The sequence below is a fragment of the Gasterosteus aculeatus genome, chromosome 21 (assembly GCF_964276395.1).
Source record: "Gasterosteus aculeatus chromosome 21, fGasAcu3.hap1.1, whole genome shotgun sequence".
NCBI lineage: Eukaryota > Metazoa > Chordata > Actinopteri > Perciformes > Gasterosteidae > Gasterosteus > Gasterosteus aculeatus.
This window is the reverse complement of record NC_135708.1, coordinates 1942714-1964581: the sequence shown is the minus strand read 5'-3', so window position 1 is coordinate 1964581 and position 21868 is coordinate 1942714. Positions and strand designations below refer to the sequence as shown.

Below are 21868 nucleotides of genomic sequence, written 5' to 3'. Positions count from 1 at the left end.
ATAATATCAATATTATAAGTAAGTATAGGTGGAAGGGAACCAAAAGTGTGGTGCAAAGATCAGTCCTGTAAAACCAAACAAAAGGTTGTTTATACTCAAACCATACAACATATTTTATATTAGTATTAAACCAGGAAGTGTGAATGTGTGAATATATTTCCAACTTTAGCGAAGTGTAAACGTCGTACGTTCGATACCCGCTCACTCCTCTCTCATAACAAACAGGGACGTCCGACTTTTAGCGGAGTCTAAATTATCTTCCGTATTTCCGAGTCCGAAATAAATCGAACTTCTAGGGAGATAAAATACGTTCCGGGTGGTATTTATTACGTAGTTATCGTGATTAGTAACGATTGAAAAGTTCTTCTCTCTTTATTGAACCAGTATTGGCAATTTCTCAACGAGGAGAGACGCTGCAGAATCGGCGGCGGCTTTGCGCATGCGCGCGTTGATTTCAGCCTGCACGTGACGTGTGTCTCCTCTGACTGCAGCTGGACTGCTGCGAGCCGCCAGCTTCCTGCTTCAGTGACGTCACGCCACGTCAGACACCACAGAAGTCTCCAATAAAACCAGATAAGGTCGCTGGTCGCTTTTGACCAGAAGTCGCCAAGAGGGTTTATAAAGTCAATGTACCAAACAATAGTGATGGCAAAGTGCAGCTTTCTGAACCAGTGAAGCTTTCCAGCCAATCGTATCGTAAAAAGGTTCATTCATTCAATGCATCTCAAACTCTATGATGACGTCTGCTGTTGAAAACTTGTAGTGCAAATGTATCGAACAGCCCACCAGTATATTTTGGCCCAATCTCTGATTATGAAAAGTTGAACCAATAAATCATCTAATAAACACATGGATTCCTATATGAATAAAACTATTGTTTTCAGGTTTGAATTGTGTCCTTGTTTGCGTATTTCAATTCTCTGTACATTGGAAAGAAGTTTAACAAACACTTATCTATGTCTTTCTGCACCTTTGTGCATGTATGTTTGTGATCATACTAGCAGAATAATTAATAGAAGATTTTATATATATATATATATATATATATATATATATATATATATATATATATATATAGCATGTAAGCAATATCATTTAAAAAATCAGCAAGTGCTTCCTACTGTGCAGTTCATGGCAGTCATAGGGACTTATGTGAATTGTTTGAATGTGGGAAGTGATTTGCAGAGGAAAGGTCAGTGGGGCAGTGATTGTGCTTTTGGACAGTTTCTTATGACAGGATATTGAAGTGCTTGTGGACACATGGGATGGGGCATGAAGTTATTATTGATTTTTATTGAGAAACACAATTTTCTCCACAGAATTGGGGTTGAGTCGGTTTCTTAGATACTATTTCCCCTGCCTTACAAAAAAGGCGCTTACACGACATGATGAGGCAGGAATGCTCAAAAGATTACGTGCTGAATACAAATAGATGTGGGTACACATGTTTGTGTTTGACCCAATATTTTAGCGGGTCTTCACTCACGTGGAATGTTTGATTCAGCCAAATATCGGGTGGTCTCCACAATAAAAATAAACATCCATAATTACACAATACAAATGACAGACTTTGTCTGCCTATTACAAACCTTGTTAGAGGAAATCAAATTGAAGAGCTCCCACATCTCGGAGCGACCTCTCTCTGCCACAGGTTCCATTGTAAATTTGCTACTACTACTACTACTACAACTACTACTACTACTACTACTACTACTACAACAATGACTTTGACTGTATCAAACAGACAAGCCCCGACCCTGTTTCGCGCCCATTTGAATCAATTCGAAGCTGTCACGTGACTGTGCGCCGGAACGAAACTTCGGACGTCACTGATGACGTCACTGAGGCGGAGCGAAGCTTCGGACGTCACTGATCACGTGATCAGCAGCGAACGAACCGAGCACCGATACAATTGCTTTGCCCTGCACTGGTTCACATTTCGACACAAGCTTCGAAGCAGGAGGGTGGGAGGTAACAACACTACCAAACAACGAAGGAGCCTGCGCATGCGCATATCTCAAGTCATAATGTCGACTTTCTAACTCTTTTTTTGTGGCGGAAATGGACTTCCATAAAAATCACCGTAACTAGCAGAAAGAAACCTGTCAGCGGACCTGACAAGCGCCGCTTCAAGCCTTTGCGCATTAACTCTGCGCAGACATGATCCCCTTGAGTATCGCGACGTGCTAGTTTAGCCGCTACAACAACAACTAGCCAGTAACCGCAGATTCCATTTCAACAATAAAGATACAAACTTCTCAGTAGTAAATGAATTCACGTTTCAACTGCTCTATGCTGTGTTTGCTCAGGTCGGTGATGTTTTAACGTGTGTAGTGGAATAAATAAAACATATTCCGGTGGTGGCTGTGTGGCAACGAACAACACTCTGAACGGCGGCCGCCATTTTGTTATGCGCACACGCCGTCTGCGCATACATGCCGCTTCCCACGTGATCCCGTTTTTCCTCCAGCAAGAAAAGTAGAAGGCAAAAATGCCACCTAAGAAAAAGATGAAACCTCTCGCTGACCAGAAGACTATTGCATCTGTATGTTCTGCTCCATGTGCCTCTGCACCCTCCCTGACTTTGATCCGCCTCCCGACAGTTCTGCTTAGTATTAAAATATAAACACGCACACTTAAGCCTAGTTTATGCTTCTGCGTTTCAGTTTGTTGTCTGTTCAAGTTTAGACTTCTGGAGAAAGACAAACTTCCTTTTACCTTTTTAAACTCTGTTAAAATGCTCATCCTATAAATGTAGTGTTTTTCAAGATGAATGTTATCACTCTTCTTCCAGCAGATGGAGCTGTGCTGTTTCTCCTCTTCAGAGTCCAGAAGTCAGTAAAACACAGACCAGTAAGGTGACCTGTAGCTGTCCTGATGGAAACACTGTGGTTACCATGGTAACACGGGGAAGCTTTCTCCTGATGGGATGCTTCACCATGTGATCAGTTAGTAAAAGGTCGACTACAACCTGCTGATCAATGAGAGAAAAACTGAAGACTAAAGAAAACAAACACAGTCAAACACTAAAAAGTGACTAAATGTGTTTAAAGCAGATGAAGAAATGAACATGAAGCTTTGTGGACTTAAAGGACTGAAGCAGCAGGTGAGACAAACAGAGCGTCTCTCAGGTGTGTTTCAGGAACAAAGGCCCAGGTGAGCTCTGTGGTCCCTGCTGGGTCCTAGTGCCCCTCCGTCTGCTACCTTCCCCTCCTCATCAGTAACAGTCCTCACAGACCCCAGATCAGACTGAGCTCCTCTTCTTCATCACAGCGTCATCATTCAGACTAACAGCAGCTTCTCTCTGCTCACACAGGCGCCATCTTGTTTCCCAGCTTTAAACAATCACACCTTCACGGCCATCAATGATGTCATTCAACCAATCACAGCTGCACTTACTGAGCTCGTAGACATGAACTTCCTCAGTGAGCAGCTCTCTTCTGTCCTCAGCAGGTCCGTGTAGAAAAGGAGCTCCGTGCTTCACTTCAGCTTCCATCAGACGGAGTGAAGTGACGCAGCTTGCTGTCCTTCATCAGAGAGGGTGTGTCCTCACGTCACCATCAAAGTATGCAGTCTGACTGGTTGACTGAGTCTCAGTCTGAGCTGTTAACAGGGTCAAAGGTCCTCGTGAACAGAATCCTCCTCACGGCTCAACAAGAGTCTTTCAGGATAAAAACCAGCATCTGTGGAACGATCCTTCCACCTTGTAAAGAGTTGCTATGACAACAGACTGGATGCTGTTGTTGGACCAGATGGTTCAGAGGACCCGTGCACGCCCCTCTTTGTCACCTGGTCTTCTTCTACATGTAGACTAGTAGGGAACACGTGATGAAGCAGAAACCTTTGTAACAAATGTAGTGAAGAGTTTATATTGAATAAAAACATCCACTAAGACAACAGAGTCTGAGCTGAGAGTGTTTTTATTCTTCACTCCACTTTGATGATCAGCTTGAACCTGTTGGGGCGGAACAACTTCCCCACGTATCAGTCTGAAGCCGCCTGCCAAATCACAAAGGACATGTTGTTACATGCAGTGTTCTACTTCCTCATCACATGGCACCTTGAACCCTCTGGCTCATATACCTGCTGTGCAAAGGATTGTGGGTAAGAACAGCCAGTAAAGCAGCCTGCTTGCACACAGTAGGATGTGACTGAATGTAGAACACAAACTGTAATTCCTCCAGCTTCTGTCATTGATCATCATGAAAACCAGATGCTGAAGACTGTCGATGGACAGTTTATTAGTTGAGTGACAGTTAGTCATCAGTTTCATCTGGTTTCACTTCTTACTGTGGGTCAGAAAAACAACGTCTGCAGACCTCTGCATCGACAATACAAGATCTAATGAAAGTACTGCAAAGCTCTTCAGACGGTCCTCTGACCTGTAGAAGTCTCCTTAGATCTTCTGAAACTAGACGTTGGACCTTTCACAGAGCTGCTGGCAGTGACGTGCGGTGAGGTTGGTGGCTGGAGGCTCTGACTCTTTCAAAGTCACATTCACAAACATATGAATTCAACAAAGTAGCATAAATTCACCATCAACTGGCTGCTTGCACTTGGACTACTGGTTATGTTTCATGTCCCGTATCGTATATTCTTTTATAATACGGGTGAAATCAAGCGCTCTGATTGGTGGAGAGTGAGTCACGAGGTGCACTGAATTGAGCCATAATGTGATGTTACCTGTCTCAAGCGATTTAGGTCACTTTTTAGCCAAAGAAGAACATTCAGGTGGACGTCATGAGCCAAGTGAATGAATGAGACGGTGCGACATCGAGCAGGGAGACCTGCCATGTTTTCACACCACAAATGAATGTGAAATCCCTCACTGACATCAATCCATATTCACTTAATGTTACAATACAACCAATCATCATGTTCTTCATCTGGTTCATCTGTTCAAGAGCTTAGTGAGGCTCATAAGAACAACGTTCATCTTTGAAGTCAGTCGACCTTTAGACCGATCACTCTTCATGGACACACAGCTGGGTCCAGGTCCAGGTCCTGGTCTCTGATGGGTCCTGGTCACACATGTAGAAGCAGAGTCAGTGAGTCAGAGACGTTGGGACATGGAGACGAGTGGAGGACAGTTGGAGATGGTCCTCTCACCTCTGAGCTTTGGTCTGGCTGTCATGTTCCCCACACAGAGGGGCTTCAGAGGGAGGGACTCCGTCCTCTGGGTCCTCAGCCTGATTCATAGCAGAGTCCACACCTTCACACCTTCATTACATCACATGTCAATTAGCTGACGCTAATAAGCCGCTTTACAACTTGCTGTAGATAAGAACCATTATAAGTCCAATGTAAGTGCTACAGTTAGTTAGTGTGTTAGTGGAGGTAGAGTCTGAAGAGGTGTGTCTTTAGTCTGAAGATGTGAAGGCTCTCTGTGGTCCTGATGTCTTCAGAGACCTCCTTCCACCATTTAGGAGCAGGACAGCAAAGAGTGGAGATCTAGTCGAGTGTTTTGCTCTCAGTGAGGAGGAACAAGCAGTTTATCACATGCAGAGCGGAGAGTGCGGGTCGGGATGTCGGGTTGGACCAGGTCCTGGATGTAAGCTGGACCCCATCCATTCACAGCACGGTACGTGAGCACCATGTAAGAGCAGTGGAGCTGCTGCATTGTGGATGAGCTGCAGAGGTGGAATGGTGGTAGCAGGAGACCTGCAGGAGAGAGTTACAGTAGTCAGACTGACGACGCTTCATGAATGAGACCAATGGATCAAATGCATTTAGTGTCCACCAGGATACAGCCCTGATTCTGACACTATGTGATCAATAAAGACATGAGAATAGTGGGACACCGCTGTCATGTTGACACTAATCAATAGAATAACACCAATGCACAGCTATGATTGTGTTCAATAAAATGATGAAAACCCCAGAGACATTGAACACACCATCCAGTGTGACACCTCATTGCACCACGATGCTCCTCTTAATGTAGTGATGAAGTGGTGATCCAGAGGTTCTACAGAGGTCTTCACCTCCTTCAGAGACTCATTTATTACATGTAGTAATAAAAACATCCGATCTTTTTATGGAGGTAAAAAGACGGAAGAGAAGCAGAGTTGTTGTTTGACACTAAACTCAAATCTCACTTTTAAACCTTCAAACGAGCTCAGAGAGGATTTCCTCCTCCGGTTCCCCAGAGTCTCTGTTTATAGATGAAGTATGCTGATGTCCTCCTGTCTTGGAAATGAGTAGAATAAGTATGGTGGCTTGAGGGGGGATGGGCGGATGCGCGCGCACAATATTCACATAATTAGTAACATGTGTTATCAGAAACAAACAAATGTCTGTGACCTTTTAATGCAAAGGGGATGTTGGGCCTCCACCCTGCTAATGAACCTCACCACGTGTTTCTTCACTGAGGACAAAGGAAGGACACAAACATATAGGGGTCCCCCGTGGCCTGATGCCAGGGGCTGATAACAGGACCCCTGCAGCTCTCCAGACCCCTTTGGCCATAAAAAGAGGACGTACCAAAGAACACCGAGCGCTCCCATTGGCCGAGGACAGTGACATTTATTTATGGACCTCAAGTTCATAAGAAGAGATTGCGCCAAAGGATCGATCTCTTTCGCCTGACTTCCCGTTAGTGACAGATCGAGACAACACAACGTTGTTTGGTTTCTTTTCTTTCCCTCCAATTCCCAAGTTTCAGTCTTAATCTCGCTGGACGAACTCAAGACTCGCGCTCCACTACGTCCCGCTTCCTTTTCCCTTTTGATTTCATTCCTGTTGACTCCAGAGGACCGGAGAGACAGCTGCTCTCTGACCCCCCGCCGCCTCTGTTCCCAACGAGAAGTTCGGACCCCACGGCCGAAATCGCCTTCATCCACTGAGTTTCCCTACGCGGAGCTCAACTGTCCTCAGTCAGCTGGAAGCTGATGACCAACGCCCATCAAACAGTAACACTGGTTTTCTGGGCAGACTAATTTAGCGAGTTGATATGAACTTGATGTTTATTTGATTTGTTCAGTCATAACGTGGTACGATAGAGTCCGGATCAACGAATCCGCTACCTTTGATTTATGTTTGAATGTGTACCTGCAAATGTCGTAATGTCCCCTGTTGATCTGATGCTGTGATACGTTTGCTGTAAGAGAGTGAAAGCGCCGACTGTGTTACGCTGCTGAATGATGTCTAATGGTCAGAATAGTTCCTTATTTTCTTTTCTTTTCCCGGGTCTCCGCCGTGAGATCCGTTTGCCTGTGGTTTCATTTCGTATCGCCAGCCACATCGTTGGTTCTGTAACTGCACAACTGTTGTTGCGCGCACACACATACACACACACACACACACACACTGACTGCTTGTTTAGTGAGTAGGTTTAAAATAAGTGTTATGGGGATTGTTGGTTGCAGTTATAGGTGATCTTGATCGGTGTTCCTGTGAGTTAATAAACCCTGTTATACTTTAAAGAACCGTTTTCCTGTGTTTACTTGTGCATTTATATGGTGGTGACCGTTGACATACATCGCCAGTGCTCGAACTTAACTCCTTCCAACATCTTCACCCTCAAGGAGTGAAGATCAATTATGAGACTTGATTTATAGTATTGGTTATTGGTCCCTGTTAGCTCAGGGTGGTGCCCCGTTATTTATTCATTCTGGAAGGATGCCCAGACATATAACTGTTATCAGAAAGTAGTTTACAATGGGGGGGTGAGAGTGTGGCAGAGCACCCCCCTACAGAAAATACACCACAACAGACGACAGGATGATTTCTATGACTGCCTGCGAAGACCGCGAGCAAATGGTGGCTAATAGAGGCCGTAAGAGCAGGAGAGAACAGCCGTACCCTCTTACAGACTGTGATGTCACGAGAGGCTCGGTCTTGGAAGGGAGCTACGTTCACCGGAGATAGCTGTAACTACTATGGCTCCATCTGCTGGTGGAGGTAGGAACTCCACCCCGAAACTCAGAGCATTCCCCTCACACCTGAAACCCATCAGGGTGTGACGACCTGGAGGCCTCCATGAGGGCGGAAGACACACCGCTGAGGGAGGAGAGACGAGCTGCAGATTGGGCCCGCGGCAGAAGAGCAGACCAAGACAGAAGGATTCCCGAATGCAGGAGAGACCGAGAGGACGGTGTTCTCTCTTTAAAGAAGTGGATTTCCGTTTCCCCTCCAAAGACAAGACATTAGTTAAGTTTTACCGGCGAAGATCGACCGAAGCCTGAGTTACCCCCTGTTTTGACTGTTTTCTGTTTAATCTGAAGGACGTAAATTAAAACCTTTGTTTGCATTTTTGAACTCTGTGTCCTCGCGCTATTTGAACTACCCCGGAGAGAGCGGCGGCGCCTCTCGTGACGTCACAAGACAAAGCGTAGAACACGTGGTTCCCGCTCATTTCCTTTGTTCAGTGGTGTGACTGGCCCGCTTTGCTAAAAGGGTTTAGTCAAATTGACTAAGCGATCAAGAGAGACAGAGTCAGGCTTACGGGGTTGTTAGAAAACCTCTTGTTTACGACAATACGCCGGTTGCTATGCAACTTGGTATGCCTGCTACCTTGTGTAGACCGACAATCATCCAACCCTTGATCATCTAAAAGAACGACAGGTGGGTTGTTCAATTGTTCTGTGTAGATCTGTAACCGGGGTTCAATCATGCAGAATCCTAAATGTTTTTACTTTCAGACGCTTAAAACGTCAGCGTCCCTCCAATGAACTCCCCCCCTCTTCTCCACCACCTCCATCTCTGACTCACACACTCCCACAGCCAGGGCCTATGAACACACAGGAAGAGAAGGCCTGTGAACCTCACCAGGTGTTTAAGGATTCTGGAATATGTTAGAATCTGGGCGCTACATCTGCTGAACAAGGTCTGGCTTAAATACAATGTAGAGATTGGTTATGGCTGTCAGACAAATGATCCCAGTCAGAAAAAACATCCTTGTTTGGAGCAATGCGACTGCTTCTACCAACTACACTTTGAACCGATAATGAAAAGTTTGTGGAATGAGAACTTCATATCCGCCGTCTCCCTGTTTATGGCTGTGGATCATCTTCATGTTGACTGGTACCACATCCAGGAGGCTGCGGAAGTTCTTTTAAACCATCTGAATTATGTGGACAATGCGTATGATACCATCCAAAAAATGTATGAGACAATGGACGGGGAAGACAGACAAAATGAATCAACTAACAAAGCTTGACAAGTGGTGGGAAGAAGTACGAGAGCAGGATGAGGAGTGGGAGGTACCCGATGATGATGAGACGGACGTCGACGTGTAAAAACCAAACATGCTGAGAGAAAAAATGAAGTGAACATCTTGAGTGTCCTGTAACGTGATTTTAAAAACGAATGTTATTCTTCAGACTACCGCTGATATGTTTTGTATAACAGAAATAAAACACATTTGTGCTCATTGGTACTTTGACCCTATCATGGAAGGGACGCTGCAGATGTATTATGATCCAGCACATCCCGAAGGATTGGGCAGTGTGGCTGAACTGCCGTTAGAGAAGGAACCGGGGCGACGCCGTCAATGTCCGCGGTGAATTCATTTTTATTGGAGCAGGACGCGTATCCGCTGCACGCTGAGGCAGCCGTACATTGTCCGAGGAACAGGGTGTTGGTCAGCGGTATCGACAGAGAGTTTCAGATGGATCCTGTTGATATGGGAGAACATGCAGAGTATCGATGTATTTTCCAAATACGTGTGAGTTAGATGACTTTCTAACAAATCAGGCTCCACTGTCGCCAGAGCCTCTAAAGACCTTCTGAGTGAGGGCCGTATACCAGTGAGACTGCAAACTGACCAAGGGACAGAGTCTTATAATAAGCCGTTTAGGAGACTGTTGGATCCACATAAAATGACACATTTTTCAACCTCAAACGAGACCAAAGCAAGTGTGGTGGACATACAAGACACGAATGTGGAGATATTTAACATCTGTTCACTCAGATATGTGGACGTGGTTCAAGATCTTGTAGACGTGTAGAACAACTCGCATCACAGATCTATAGAAATGGCTCCATCGGCTGTAAACAAAGACAATGAAAAGGTTGTTAGCTTCAAATTAAAGGGGGACACCGTGAGAATATCAAAACTCTGAGGTGTTTAGGAAGGGTTATAAACTAACATTCCCTGATGAGCATTTTATAATACCAGTGTATGGCCAGAGATGCACCAGTTTATAAGCTTACACACTGTGCGGGTGAGTCTGTGAAAGGGGCGTTTTACGAGAGGGAGCTGCAAAAGGTAATTATAGGTCAAAACAAAGTCTTTAAAATAGAAAAAATCCTGGACAGAAGTTAAGAAGCAGGTGATGGTAAAATGGAGAGGCTGGCCGGATAAGTTTAATACGTGTGTCTTAGAAAAAGACATTGTGGACGTGTGATTAAAAAGACAAACGCACACACCGTAAGAGGTCACTCTTTATGTCACGCTACCAAGTAACGCCTCATTCCAGGTATATCCTAAGAATGAGATATGGAATTATAGGTGGGGTGGGGGTTTGTGACTCTATACAGGCAATAACTAAAGCGATTCATTTACCACTTAGTAGTTACCCTCCTCTGGCGGGTGTATCGATGCATTATAGCCGTGTTATAAATCCCATCTACTTCCTGCGAGTGGCGTCGGAGTCAACTATGACCTTTGAAGGACATCTGGCGGCAATCTGGGCTTTAAACACAGGGAACCTTTTCCATTACCCTCAAATACCAAATCCCTTTTTGCCCCATAGCAGACATTCATGCAGCTTGTTACACTTTATACGTATTCTCTCTGATGACTGCGGCAGCTGCACACTAGAAAGACAGACGGCTGGCAGTAACACGGAATGACTTTGGCCACCGATACTCCCTGTTCTGTTTTAATCTGGAGCCTGGCGACGGCCACTCGGGGAACGGGTCACTAATTAAGACAGGAAATGTTCGATTGGAGGTCCGTTTGAGAACAGCTCTGCCCCGGACTATAAATCTCATTTGTTATTCTGTTTTTGACTCATGGAGATATTAAACCAGCGACCAGTGTTGATAGATAACTTCTAAAAAACCCAACGAACACCGTAGAGTTGACAAGCGTTGGTAATGGCACAGATTTTATGGGAGTTCTAGCTTGTGATCCACTTCCTAAATGTGCATTGCACAAGTATCCGGCTATGATGATTGTAAACACGCACCAGGTTGGCTCTTTATATCACGAAGCACAAGCACGGTTTTCTTTGATAGTTTTGGAAACCCTCCAAATTATGAAGCATTCCCGCATGAAATAGTTAATTTTCTCAATTATAACTGCACAGACGTGTCTTATTCTAGAATAATCTTGCTACGGAATCTTGTACGGACATAATTTAGTTAATAACGATGCAATGGTCTGTCATTTTGTTCACAAAATACACCCCTCTGTGTGCTGTGGGGATACTTTTTCATGTGTACAATGTGCGATCTAATGTCGAAATATAATTTTATTCATTTTATCAGTCTTGTTGCCGATTTAATACAATACATAAAACAAAAAAATGTGGATTAAGTATATTCAAAAGTGACATAAAACAAAATAATAGGCATTCACTACATTTGTTATAAAAAAACAACACAATTACATGTCAAAGAATAATGAAATCTTAAAGGTTTAACCATGAATCACCCATCAGCCAATGAGATTTAGCCTTTTTGGCCTTTGGGGTCTTAAAGGTTCTGCTACCTAGAGACCGACTAGTCTAAGACCTCGGACTGAATGAGGCCCGAAGGGGTGTTTTTATACAAAACCTCCACCCGATGGGTGTAGAAGGGTCTAAAACATTATACAGTGACACTTTTCACCAGGTCATACAAACGTGTGCCTTTGATCATTTGATCACTGATGATAATCTCGCCCTCGTCTGTCCATTATGTGCATTCAGCATGTTTCCTACTTTTTTTAGGCACGTGTCGGATGACATTACTCCAAATCACATCTCTTCTGAGCCCTTCATCAACATCTGTTGAGGCACAGCTGCTTTCATGGGGTGGTAGTGATGGAGACAATACGCCCGTCTCCCGCTCGCCCTGTCGCACCACAGACAAGTGTCTCTGTAAAATACCACCATGTGTTTGGGCCTTTTCATACATGTCGGCGTCAGGTTGCTTCAATACATCGGTTCATTTTGCACGGCCGGTCTTATAGAGCTGCGCTGCTCATGTTGCTGCTGCTTCATCCATTCAATCTGCTGCAGGGGACCAGAGACATTATTTGAGCGTGCTCCATTTGACTTCCCCCGGTTGACGAGGTTAATTATAAAAGGAACGGTAATAAAAATCCCCCCGTCTGATTGAGCCTCTTTTCCTTCTTGTTGAGTCTGATCTTTTTATCGGCTACCAGTCTGATGAGATTCTTCTTCTTCTTTAAAAGTACAAACTGTTTGTCGGTCAACGGGATCTGACCTCTTAACACGTTGATCTCACACAGTGCATTAATCCAATCTCTGTTTGCATCAGCCACAATGACTCTCCTCACACGGGGAGAGGATTCATACATGGATTCTAACAGAGTCACATTCCTCCACATGCGTGACCACATTCTGTGTCTGAGCGACAAAATGAGATAGTTAGTGTTTAAACTAATAGTGCGGCTAACTTTACCCTGAATAAATACATTCTGCACTAAATACATACAGCTGAGATTTCTATGATGTACGTATTTGGTAAAAACATTGATAACTTCTATATCATTACTGCTGGCATTCATTAAATGGTCTCTGATGAGTCGGTTGTCTTTGTCCTGTGGTAGTAAAACATCATCACAGAGACTCTGGTAAGCCCTCTACAACGTATATAAAGGCTGCCAACATGAACAAATGTGCACCATGTTATCAAAATGCTGTGAAATATTCTTGATAAAGAGTCTTTGCTGGATTCGATGGTCCTCACTACCAAACTAAAGGGATGTTGTAGCCGCGCATCAAACCCTTGATCCCCATTAGTAGCCAGAGGGCAGCGTGGTGTAATCGGGCAACACCCGCCGCTTATTGTTCACCACTTGGACTTTCCTTTTTAAGACGGAACCTCTTCTTGTCCCGTTTGATGGTTTCAGACGGTCAACGTATGTGTGCTGTGATTGGCTACAGCAGATGGAACGAGACCAATCAGCGCGTGGGGCGGGACAACAGCCGCGTCACGGCCATTTAACGCGACGCCTTTGCATGTGACGCTGGTTTTACCTTGTAGCGTGTCGTGTGCGTAACATACAAACTGTGTGACGTCGTCTTCTTCGGCCCGGACACACACATCACATGTTTAGTTGGTCAGTCACCAAGATGTGGCCCAAGGGGGGGAACCCGATCGCCGGCCCCTGATGTAAAGACAACGCGGTCTGTGTCGCAGTACAACAGCCTCTCCTGCAGCTTATCTAGCAAGTCGTAAAGCATCAACCTGGCGTGGGCCGTTGTCATGGCTCCTGTGAAGACATTTACGTCTCTTACACCAGAGTTGCTGCTGTCTGCATGACGCCGCTGCACCAAAGCCGCCTCATCTGGGATCAAACAGAATTGTCTCACATCAAACTGGTCGTGAACATGAACTGTGATCAGCTCACATGTTACTCCTCATGCTAAACCGGCCCCACAGAGAGTTTGTTACAGCTCCTCATGGCTTTGTGGACACACATTTAGTCTGGGTTTAGCTGAATGTCCTCCTTTTATTTCTCCCCATCAGCCTGTGTTTTGACGTGGCCCCGATAGCCTGATGCCTCCTGCTTGCATTTCATGAACGTCTTCACATGTCCACTAAACAATGTGCTTGTTTTGTTGGGAGAATGCCAGACTTCATGGGTGGACACAATCCGCTGACCCTTTTCCACAGACGTCTGTAGCTCCAGGGACCCGAACCCCAGACAGCTGCCTCTCTCTCTCACTGTGAACACACTCACAAGGTTGGTTCAAAGTGTCAGCACACAACCCGCACAGCGGGAACATGAGCTTTCCATGACATCTGTACGGCAAGACGGGGAGAAACAGCCCTCGGGGGGCACTGTGCACTTTATGAAGCCGTAGTAATTATCCATGGACTCAGAATCCCTGAGGATAATCTGGAGGTGGCCGACGGGATGCTGTTTGTTTCTCTGTACAGTTGGATGCAGACTTGTAAAGTCCTAGTATCTGATTTTTTCATCATCGCAGACCTTGTGGTACAACTTCATAGCATCTGTACGCCGGCCAAAGAGCCTTTGTAGGATCCAGACGTTTGTGCTGTTTGTACGTGGTCATAAAGGCCTGTACAGAAGCGCTGGATGGTTCTGATGAGGCCCACTCACACTCCCACATCAGCACAACGTTCAAACCCTGTTGTTTCTGCAGGGCATCTGTTCTCTCCATAAGCGCCTTGTGTTGTTACCATACGGGACTTTGGTGACGGGGTTCATGTCGCTCTGTACGCGACATTTGACACATCCGGGAAAAAAACAACCGGCCGATTCATAACAAGCGAATTCTAACCGTCCACATAGAACGGAGCAGACTGGTGCTCCCCGTGGTTGAGTGCATGTCCGATGTCAATATTCTCCGTGTGGGACACGTATTCAGGCCACTGCATGGAAACATCACAATACGTCTTCTTGTGTCTTGTGGAGCCCCTCGTGTGTCAGAGCCACCGTGTCCCGCGGGAGGAACAAGGTTCTGAACACACCCAAACAGCTGGATGGCAAAGTGGTGAGAGGAACAGGGTGGAGCTGCGTGCGTTCTAGGAATGTTCCACCATGAATGGAGCACGCGCTCCACAACGCCTCTACGTCATTGACACAGCAGGCTGAGCTCTGCCTGGAAATCACATTTCTCTCCACAAACTGTGCTGCACCACCTCATGAATGGAGTTTGTTCAGTGTCACACGTCTCGTACCCGTAGTAAGACGGGTCGGGGTCTCTGCCAACGTAGTATTCATTTGCCCTCGTGTTGAACTTGTGTGGAAAATAACCTTTTTCCACATCCTCAAACCCCAACGCCGCGGGTGTTTGTGCCAAACGCATGCGTAGAAAACTAAGTGAGTCTTCTGATGTCGGCTGGTCTGCGTTGTCATACATCAGCGTGACTCCCACTCATGACCACCGTGGGCCGGATCTTCTGTTTTACAAGATACTCCAGGATGATAGAGTTGTCAAACCAGATGCATTGTGGGCTATGGATGTATAAACTGTGTGTTCTGATCTTGTGTCGTTCCTCACAAGGTGCTTACCGTTATGTCTTATTTCCAATCCTGTGCTGGTGCTCATTGTATAGATGGAGCCACACTGTCTGCAGGTGGGGTGTGTCGTGTGTTCTGAAGCCCTGCAGGCGTTTACGACCTGTCACATGGTGGAAGATGATGACCTTCAGCCCCAGATACCTTTTAAAAGCCGCTACATCGGCATGTGTTCATTTAGAAGGAGCGTCCTTGTCTGGGCGGATGAAACGTGCTAAACACAGATTGTTATCCCTGTTGTTTGCTGCGTACAGAAGACAATATCTGATCATAGGGGATGTTTCCTAGTTTTAAACGGGCCCCACCGCCTCCGCTTCCATTTCCTGCCACGGAGACCACGATGTCCAGTTCATGGTCCGTTACAGAGTCACCGTCACTTTGCAGCACATGAACAGATCTACATGGTACGAGTCGTCTGCGTGGAGAACGGTTTGCACGCCGCTGGCCAACGACGCTCCATGTGACACAACATGGAGAACGCCGCCTTCATCAACACGGACTGACTCTGACGTTCCACCGCTCACTTTATTTCTCACCTCACTCGTCACTTTCTGTTGGCTGGTGTACTTTATCTTAAAGTTGAAATGTAACTTTTATTCCTTTATGTTTAAACTAACCCATCGCCTTATAGGCTGTACTTTATCCTCCAATGATGGAGCAGTTCTCCGCTGCGCGTCGGGCCTAACAACGCCCCCCAACTCTTACATTATTGAAGAAAAATGCTGCTTTTATAATACGGTTACCAGCCACATTATGAATAGTAAGTAAATAGCTGCTTTCAGCACTAAACAGTTGTAGCCAACAAACGTTGTGTGTCTCATTTCAGGAGTCTAGAGACAAAATAGTCCCCGTACGTGCAGGTAAACAGCATCGGGTGCTGCAGCGTCTCCTTCATTCACATCGCTCATGACGTCCACCTTCATTGTCCGGTTGTGGAAGCTCGCGTTGACCCAAACTGATCATTTGTGGGATTTCTGGTCTCTTCTCGGCGATCGCCACTGAGCTGAACACTGAAATGTCAACGAACGGCACAAAATCTGACCTGTTACTTTGTGTGCAGTGATACGGAACGCTCGGGTCAATGTGACCAGCAACTGTACATTATGGCTCAATAATGCACCGCGACTCACTCTCAACCAATCAGAGCGCTGCATTTCATCTACCCGTATTATAATATGCTACAAGCTGCTAGAGGTTTAGAGTTTAACAACAGGAATCCAAAGGGATGCATTTTACTTCAGGAGAACCTGAACGTGTTTCTATTTAGTCTCTAAAGAATGTCTTGTCTTCTATGAGGTCAAACACTACGTTGTGTTACCAGAACCTGCTGCAAACCCACAACTGGTTAATTACTATTTGTTCTGTCTGAGTCAATTGAAGGTATAAGGGCCCATTATAAATGCCTCTCATCCTCTCATCAGCAGATCTCATGTCATTGGAGGAATAGGTGCATGGGAGTCCTTACTGAATGATGTATGATCAGTGTGTACAAATACATGAAATGAGCATGTGCTGCCTTTTAGGCATTAGGCTTTTATTTTGTACAAGCTTTTATTCTGAAATGGTTTCATGCCGTAGGAGTTCCAGGGGTTAGTTTCCTGTTAGTGGTGAGAGAAAGATGGTAGAATTAGCCAACGTGCTTTCGTCATCCATGGCAATCCACATCGTAGGGGATTTGATGACTGTAATTAAAAACGTTTTATTCACATATGTTTACGTAGGACTAAACTATTGTGTACCTGGTGTTTGTTACAGTTTTCACTCTTCTGTCTGTGACATGATATAAAGAGCCACAGTAAACAGCTTGAGAAGCTACTACGACTCAACGCGTCATTTGGAGGAAGAGTTTAGCTAGTTGAATAGCCGCGGTTGCTACACCGTAGCGAAGACAACATAGAGCATATTGGGTACAGTTATACAGTATATTCATTAGGTATTTATAGACCTCTTCACGGATGACGTCACAGGAAATTCGAAGTGCGTAGTGCGCATGTCGGGGTCAGAAAGTTCCGTGAACTTCCAGCGATCGTGTGTAAACGAAACATTTTCTCTTCAAAATGCCGACTTGTTGCGTCGTGGACGGCAAATCGCACCAGTTGTGGACTCAAATTTTTTAGGATTCCTGCAGGATCTCATCCTTTTCAAAAAAATAGACGACGTCTGTGGCTTTAAAAGGGCAGACTGGGACAATGCTACGATCAAAGAAGCTCGTGTTTGCAGTGTTCACTTCATATCAGGTAAAGTCATCCTTTATCACCCCCAAGGGGTCTATTCCTCAATGGAAACAGAACAAACTCCCAAATACAACAGTAACAAGCAGCATGTTGATGTATAAGCTGAATATCAGTTAGCAGAGGAGCGTTGGGGACACAGGAAGTCACTGGTGACCTCTCTGTGACCTCTGGCTTGGGTTAGACCACTTCCTGTTCAACAAAGGAGACGGCGGTATGAGGATCATCAGACTGTGTGGTTAATGCTGCTAATCACCACTCTCATTCATTCACATTGATTTATTATTAACATTATTGTTTAATGTTTCTTTTGTAAAATGGGACATGAGGTGTTTCTCCTAAACAACCTCCATCAGTCCATGTATGAATGTGATGTGATTTCCTCTGAGCATAATACTAATAACTCTGTAGTACCTTGGATGAGCTCGTAGATGTTGCAGTAGTTGGTGCCGTGGTCTTTAACGGCATACCAGGTCTCAGAGATGGACATGGCCTGGTCTTTCTCCCTGTCGCCCTTCACTCATGTGTCCCTCAACAAAACATCTCATGGTGGAGCTGAATAAGAATTCACTTCATTATTCTGATGTTACCAACGATGGCTTGACAGAGAAGCACCATCTTCTCCAGTATGGTCTGGTATGTATGCTCCAGAGTCCAATCTCACATGTTGTACTAATGGACACTAGAAGACCACATGTTCATTACATAGCTCTTAATCCATGGACAGGATGAGACGTTTCACCATTTCCATCTTCATCAACATCATCGTCGTCATCTTCTCGATCTTCATCGTCTCCAATTCTTGGACGTCTGGTTCCACTTCATCTAAAGAAAAGCATGTTTGATGAGCACACTCACCCCGTCACACTGCTTGGTTGTTGAATTTATCTTCCTGTAATTCTCTTTCTATCCATTTTTAAAATAACCAATAAAGTTCACAAATCTGGTAGATGCCTTCAATCTCAATCTCCTCAAGAGATTTTCCTTCTTCCAAGAGATCCTTTCTCCATTGCCAGGAGAAGCTTTGAGATTTTTGACTTTTTCTGAGACACCCTGAAAAGACAGAAGTGTCCTCTGACGGGTAGAAACACGCCATCAGCTTGTGTTTGTCCTCCAGTGTGGAGAAGTATAAAGTGAATGTGAGACAGTCGTGTACTACTGTATTCTCCCAATGAGCCACATGTAGCGTCTCGCTGTGTGAAAGAAGAATACTTTCTAACTCACATGATTGACACAAAATGCACCCAAAGCATCTTCTGCTGTTGGAGCAGCTAAATACAGAAGGTCAAATGGCTCTGCTTCACTTTTACTGGGACTTGAAGGGCCGGTTAACTTGTAAAAACACACATATGGGGAATAAAAGGGAACATAAAGGCACCATTGAGCGCCACGGCCAACAAGAATCCCCATATTGTACGTTCTCTCCTGGCCTGAACATCTCTCCTTCACAGCAAACAGGCACACGTGTGGCCTTCCTTTCACACTCATGTTTGTAACTCTGCAGCTGCTTCATGTGCTGGAGGAAGGAGGATCATCCAGAAGTTCTACATTCAGGCTGCCTGTAGTATTGTCACTAACTTCTTTGTTCCCCACATGTCACACTTGCTGATTGACTGAGCTTCAGATGCACGGACTCACTGTGGAACTCAGGCCCACATGGGGAATGAGTTCTTTCAGTTTGGATGCTTATTGACAGGAAACAGCAGAGAGCCGGTTAGCTGAGCCGTGATGCACAGGCTGAAGTTCTGTACCACAGCCTCACCAGACACCGACTTTGGTTTACATCCATAGATTGGCCTTTCCCTGCCATTGCACATCTGGATGAGCAGATGTACCAAAGGTATTACATCAAGTTGGATAATCAGTGTAAAAGCATCACTACAGAATATAGTGCTGTGAAGGAGCAGCAGGATGCACAAACCTACATATCCATGAGAGATGGATCTCACAGGTTAGTCGGCCTTTAAAGGTCAGTTACCTTTAACTCTACAAGAACGTTGCAAACCAGCATCCGGAAGCTTCCCATCAGGGAGCCAGGAAGTAGTCGGTGACGGTCCTCATGCGTTTGTGCGTGAGGAGGTGAAGCCGAGCCATGAAACCTGGAGAAACGTCCACATAGAATCACCTTGGACCTTCATATCAGCCCTGGACATGGCTGGAGATCAAAGTGACCTACGATGAGTTTGACACACCTGCTTTAGAGCAGAATGAGGATGTACTTTATTGTAATCATTTCTTTCAGCTACAATAACCATGTTATTAAGAGATGGAAAGTTAAAGCCGTTCCTCTTTCTGTCCACGCTGCACAACGCGTGTTTTATTGCATTTAGTGGCAATGCTGCTGCTGTTTGTCTTTTATTTTGGCGGGAAATCCCATTTAACACTTTCAATACTCCACTTTGTGAGGAGATAAACTCCACCCTGTTATCAAATGTGTGCTTGTGCTTTGTGTGTTTTTGTTGGTGACTTAAGTGTGATATTTGGTGCAGAATGAAAGCTTCAAGTTGCACCTGAAGTAGCGAGCTCAGTAGTTTGTGTTGTTGTGAGACGGCTCTGCGTGAAGGTTAATAAGGTTAATAAAGCAACTTATTCATTACTCATTTCTTTATTTACTCACTTCCTTCTTCAACATGCTGCACCACCAATGTTTCCTCTGTGCTATTGACACAGCAACAGGGCTGTAGAATAAATACAGATATTATGGAGGAAATAGTACAAAGTCAATAGTACAGCATCTTTAAAAAGGATCAGAGTATTTCATGTCAAAAGAAATAATACAGCGTGTTGAAAGCATCTTTATTTGATGGCCTGTTTAAACATGTACAGTTGTTTCCAATAAAAGTCATTTATTAACATTAGAGCCAAACAATTCTATTTCTGTTAAAGTAACACATGGAGTAAATGTTGTAAATTACATTATAGTGAATAAAAACACAAGTAACGCATATTCAATATTTCCTTGAGAGGTTTGCTGAACCATTAAAAAGCTTCTTGTTCAAAACAAACCTGATTATGTGAAATTAGATTTGATTTCACTCAACAGATTTAGAAAGATTTGAAGTTAAAATGGGCTCATAAAGAATTACACATTCATATTTTCCTTCTTCACCTTGTTTTTATTATTGCTGATGAAGCGCACACACACATAAGGACACATTTGTCTCATATGGGGGGACAGATGAAAGAGCGTCTTATAAAATGTCTTCTTGAACACATAAAGATTAAGATTAAAGCCTAATTAGGAGCCAATATCTAAATGATCATCTATTGATTGAAGGAGCACAGCAGCATTAAGCTGAGCTCTTTCACACTTCCATCTGAGTCCCAGAGAGCTGTGGACCCCCCAGAGTCCAGACCAGCTCAGGTACCCCTCACCTGCTCCACCTGCATCTACACCCACATGAACCACCATCAGCTGTACAGACTGAACTATGTGGTGAGCAGAGAGGAAGGTTCTCCACCAGGAGGAGACTCTCCCTCCTACAGAGGACACAGAGACACTGAGGAACCAGAACTGAACCAGGACCTGAACCCAGGATAAAGAGGTTCAGTGAATGTGGTGCTGAAGGTGTGGAGGTGGATCAGTGTGTCAGAGGAGACTCTGTAGAAGGACAGAGAGCCAGCAGGACAGTCCACATACACTGCTACTCTACCAGAGGAGGAGGAGGAGGAGGAGGAGGTGATGTGTGTTACTGTCTTATTGTGACAGACATAGTAACCTCCACCAATACCAGAGGAGGAGGAGGAGGAGGAGGTGCGTGTTCCTGTGTTATTGTGACAGACAGAGTAACCTTCATCAGAGCATCTCAGACACCAGGACTGATCATTGAATCCAAACAAACAGTCATCACTGTTTCCTTTCCTCCTGATTCCTCTGTAACTCACTGATACATAAACGTCTCCTCTCCACTCGACCTCCCAGTAACAGCGACCAGTCAGACCAGTTCTACACAGCAGCTGAGGACAGGAGTCAAATCTGTCTGGATGATCAGGATGTGACTGATCCTCCTCCACACGTGTCACCTTCCTGTTGTTGTCAGACAGTTTGAGGTGTTTGTTTACTGTGTTTGTGTCGATTGTGAGTTCACAGGAATCTGATGAGAGAACAAGACACAATACAGCTGCAGTTATTAATCATGTGTTCATCTACTGACACGTTGATGATGACGTCACAGAGGTGAATGAGTGATGTCACAGTGTGAAGATGGTTGAATCTTCATGAATCAAAGCACACTTACACTTCCTCAGACCTGGTGTCAACCATCGGACTCCATCAGGCTCCACCCTGAAAGGAGGAGGGGGGTCAGAGCAGCATGGAGACATGGACATTACATCACTCTCACACACAGCTTTGTCCTTCATGTCCACATGGAGCACCTCTTCTTCTTCTACCACTACTTACAGACGACCACAGACTGTCAGGCGTCACACAGCGACGAGGTGCTGGAATATATTCATGAAGAAGATGAAT

At 45.0% G+C, this 21868-nt stretch overlaps 1 protein-coding gene and 2 long non-coding RNA genes across 3 annotated transcripts in view; 1 reads left to right on the top strand and 2 right to left on the bottom strand.

Moving 5' to 3' along the window:
- Positions 1 to 21868, bottom strand: part of LOC144390308 (NLR family CARD domain-containing protein 3-like) — a 242478-nt gene that overhangs the window by 15956 nt on the left and 204654 nt on the right. Inside the window, exon 5 of the mRNA XM_078096799.1 lies at positions 21636 to 21682. Coding sequence (XP_077952925.1) covers positions 21636 to 21682 — 47 coding nt within the window. The remainder of the gene's footprint in view (positions 1 to 21635; positions 21683 to 21868) is intronic.
- On the bottom strand, positions 3904 to 5661 carry LOC144390399 (uncharacterized). The gene is made up of 2 exons (XR_013454437.1): positions 5110 to 5661; positions 3904 to 5021 (listed from the first exon to the last, which is right to left on the bottom strand). It is a non-coding gene; the product is annotated as an uncharacterized LOC144390399 (long non-coding RNA).
- On the top strand, positions 7621 to 9379 carry LOC144390412 (uncharacterized). Its single transcript, XR_013454450.1, has 2 exons — positions 7621 to 8565; positions 8643 to 9379. It is a non-coding gene; the product is annotated as an uncharacterized LOC144390412 (long non-coding RNA).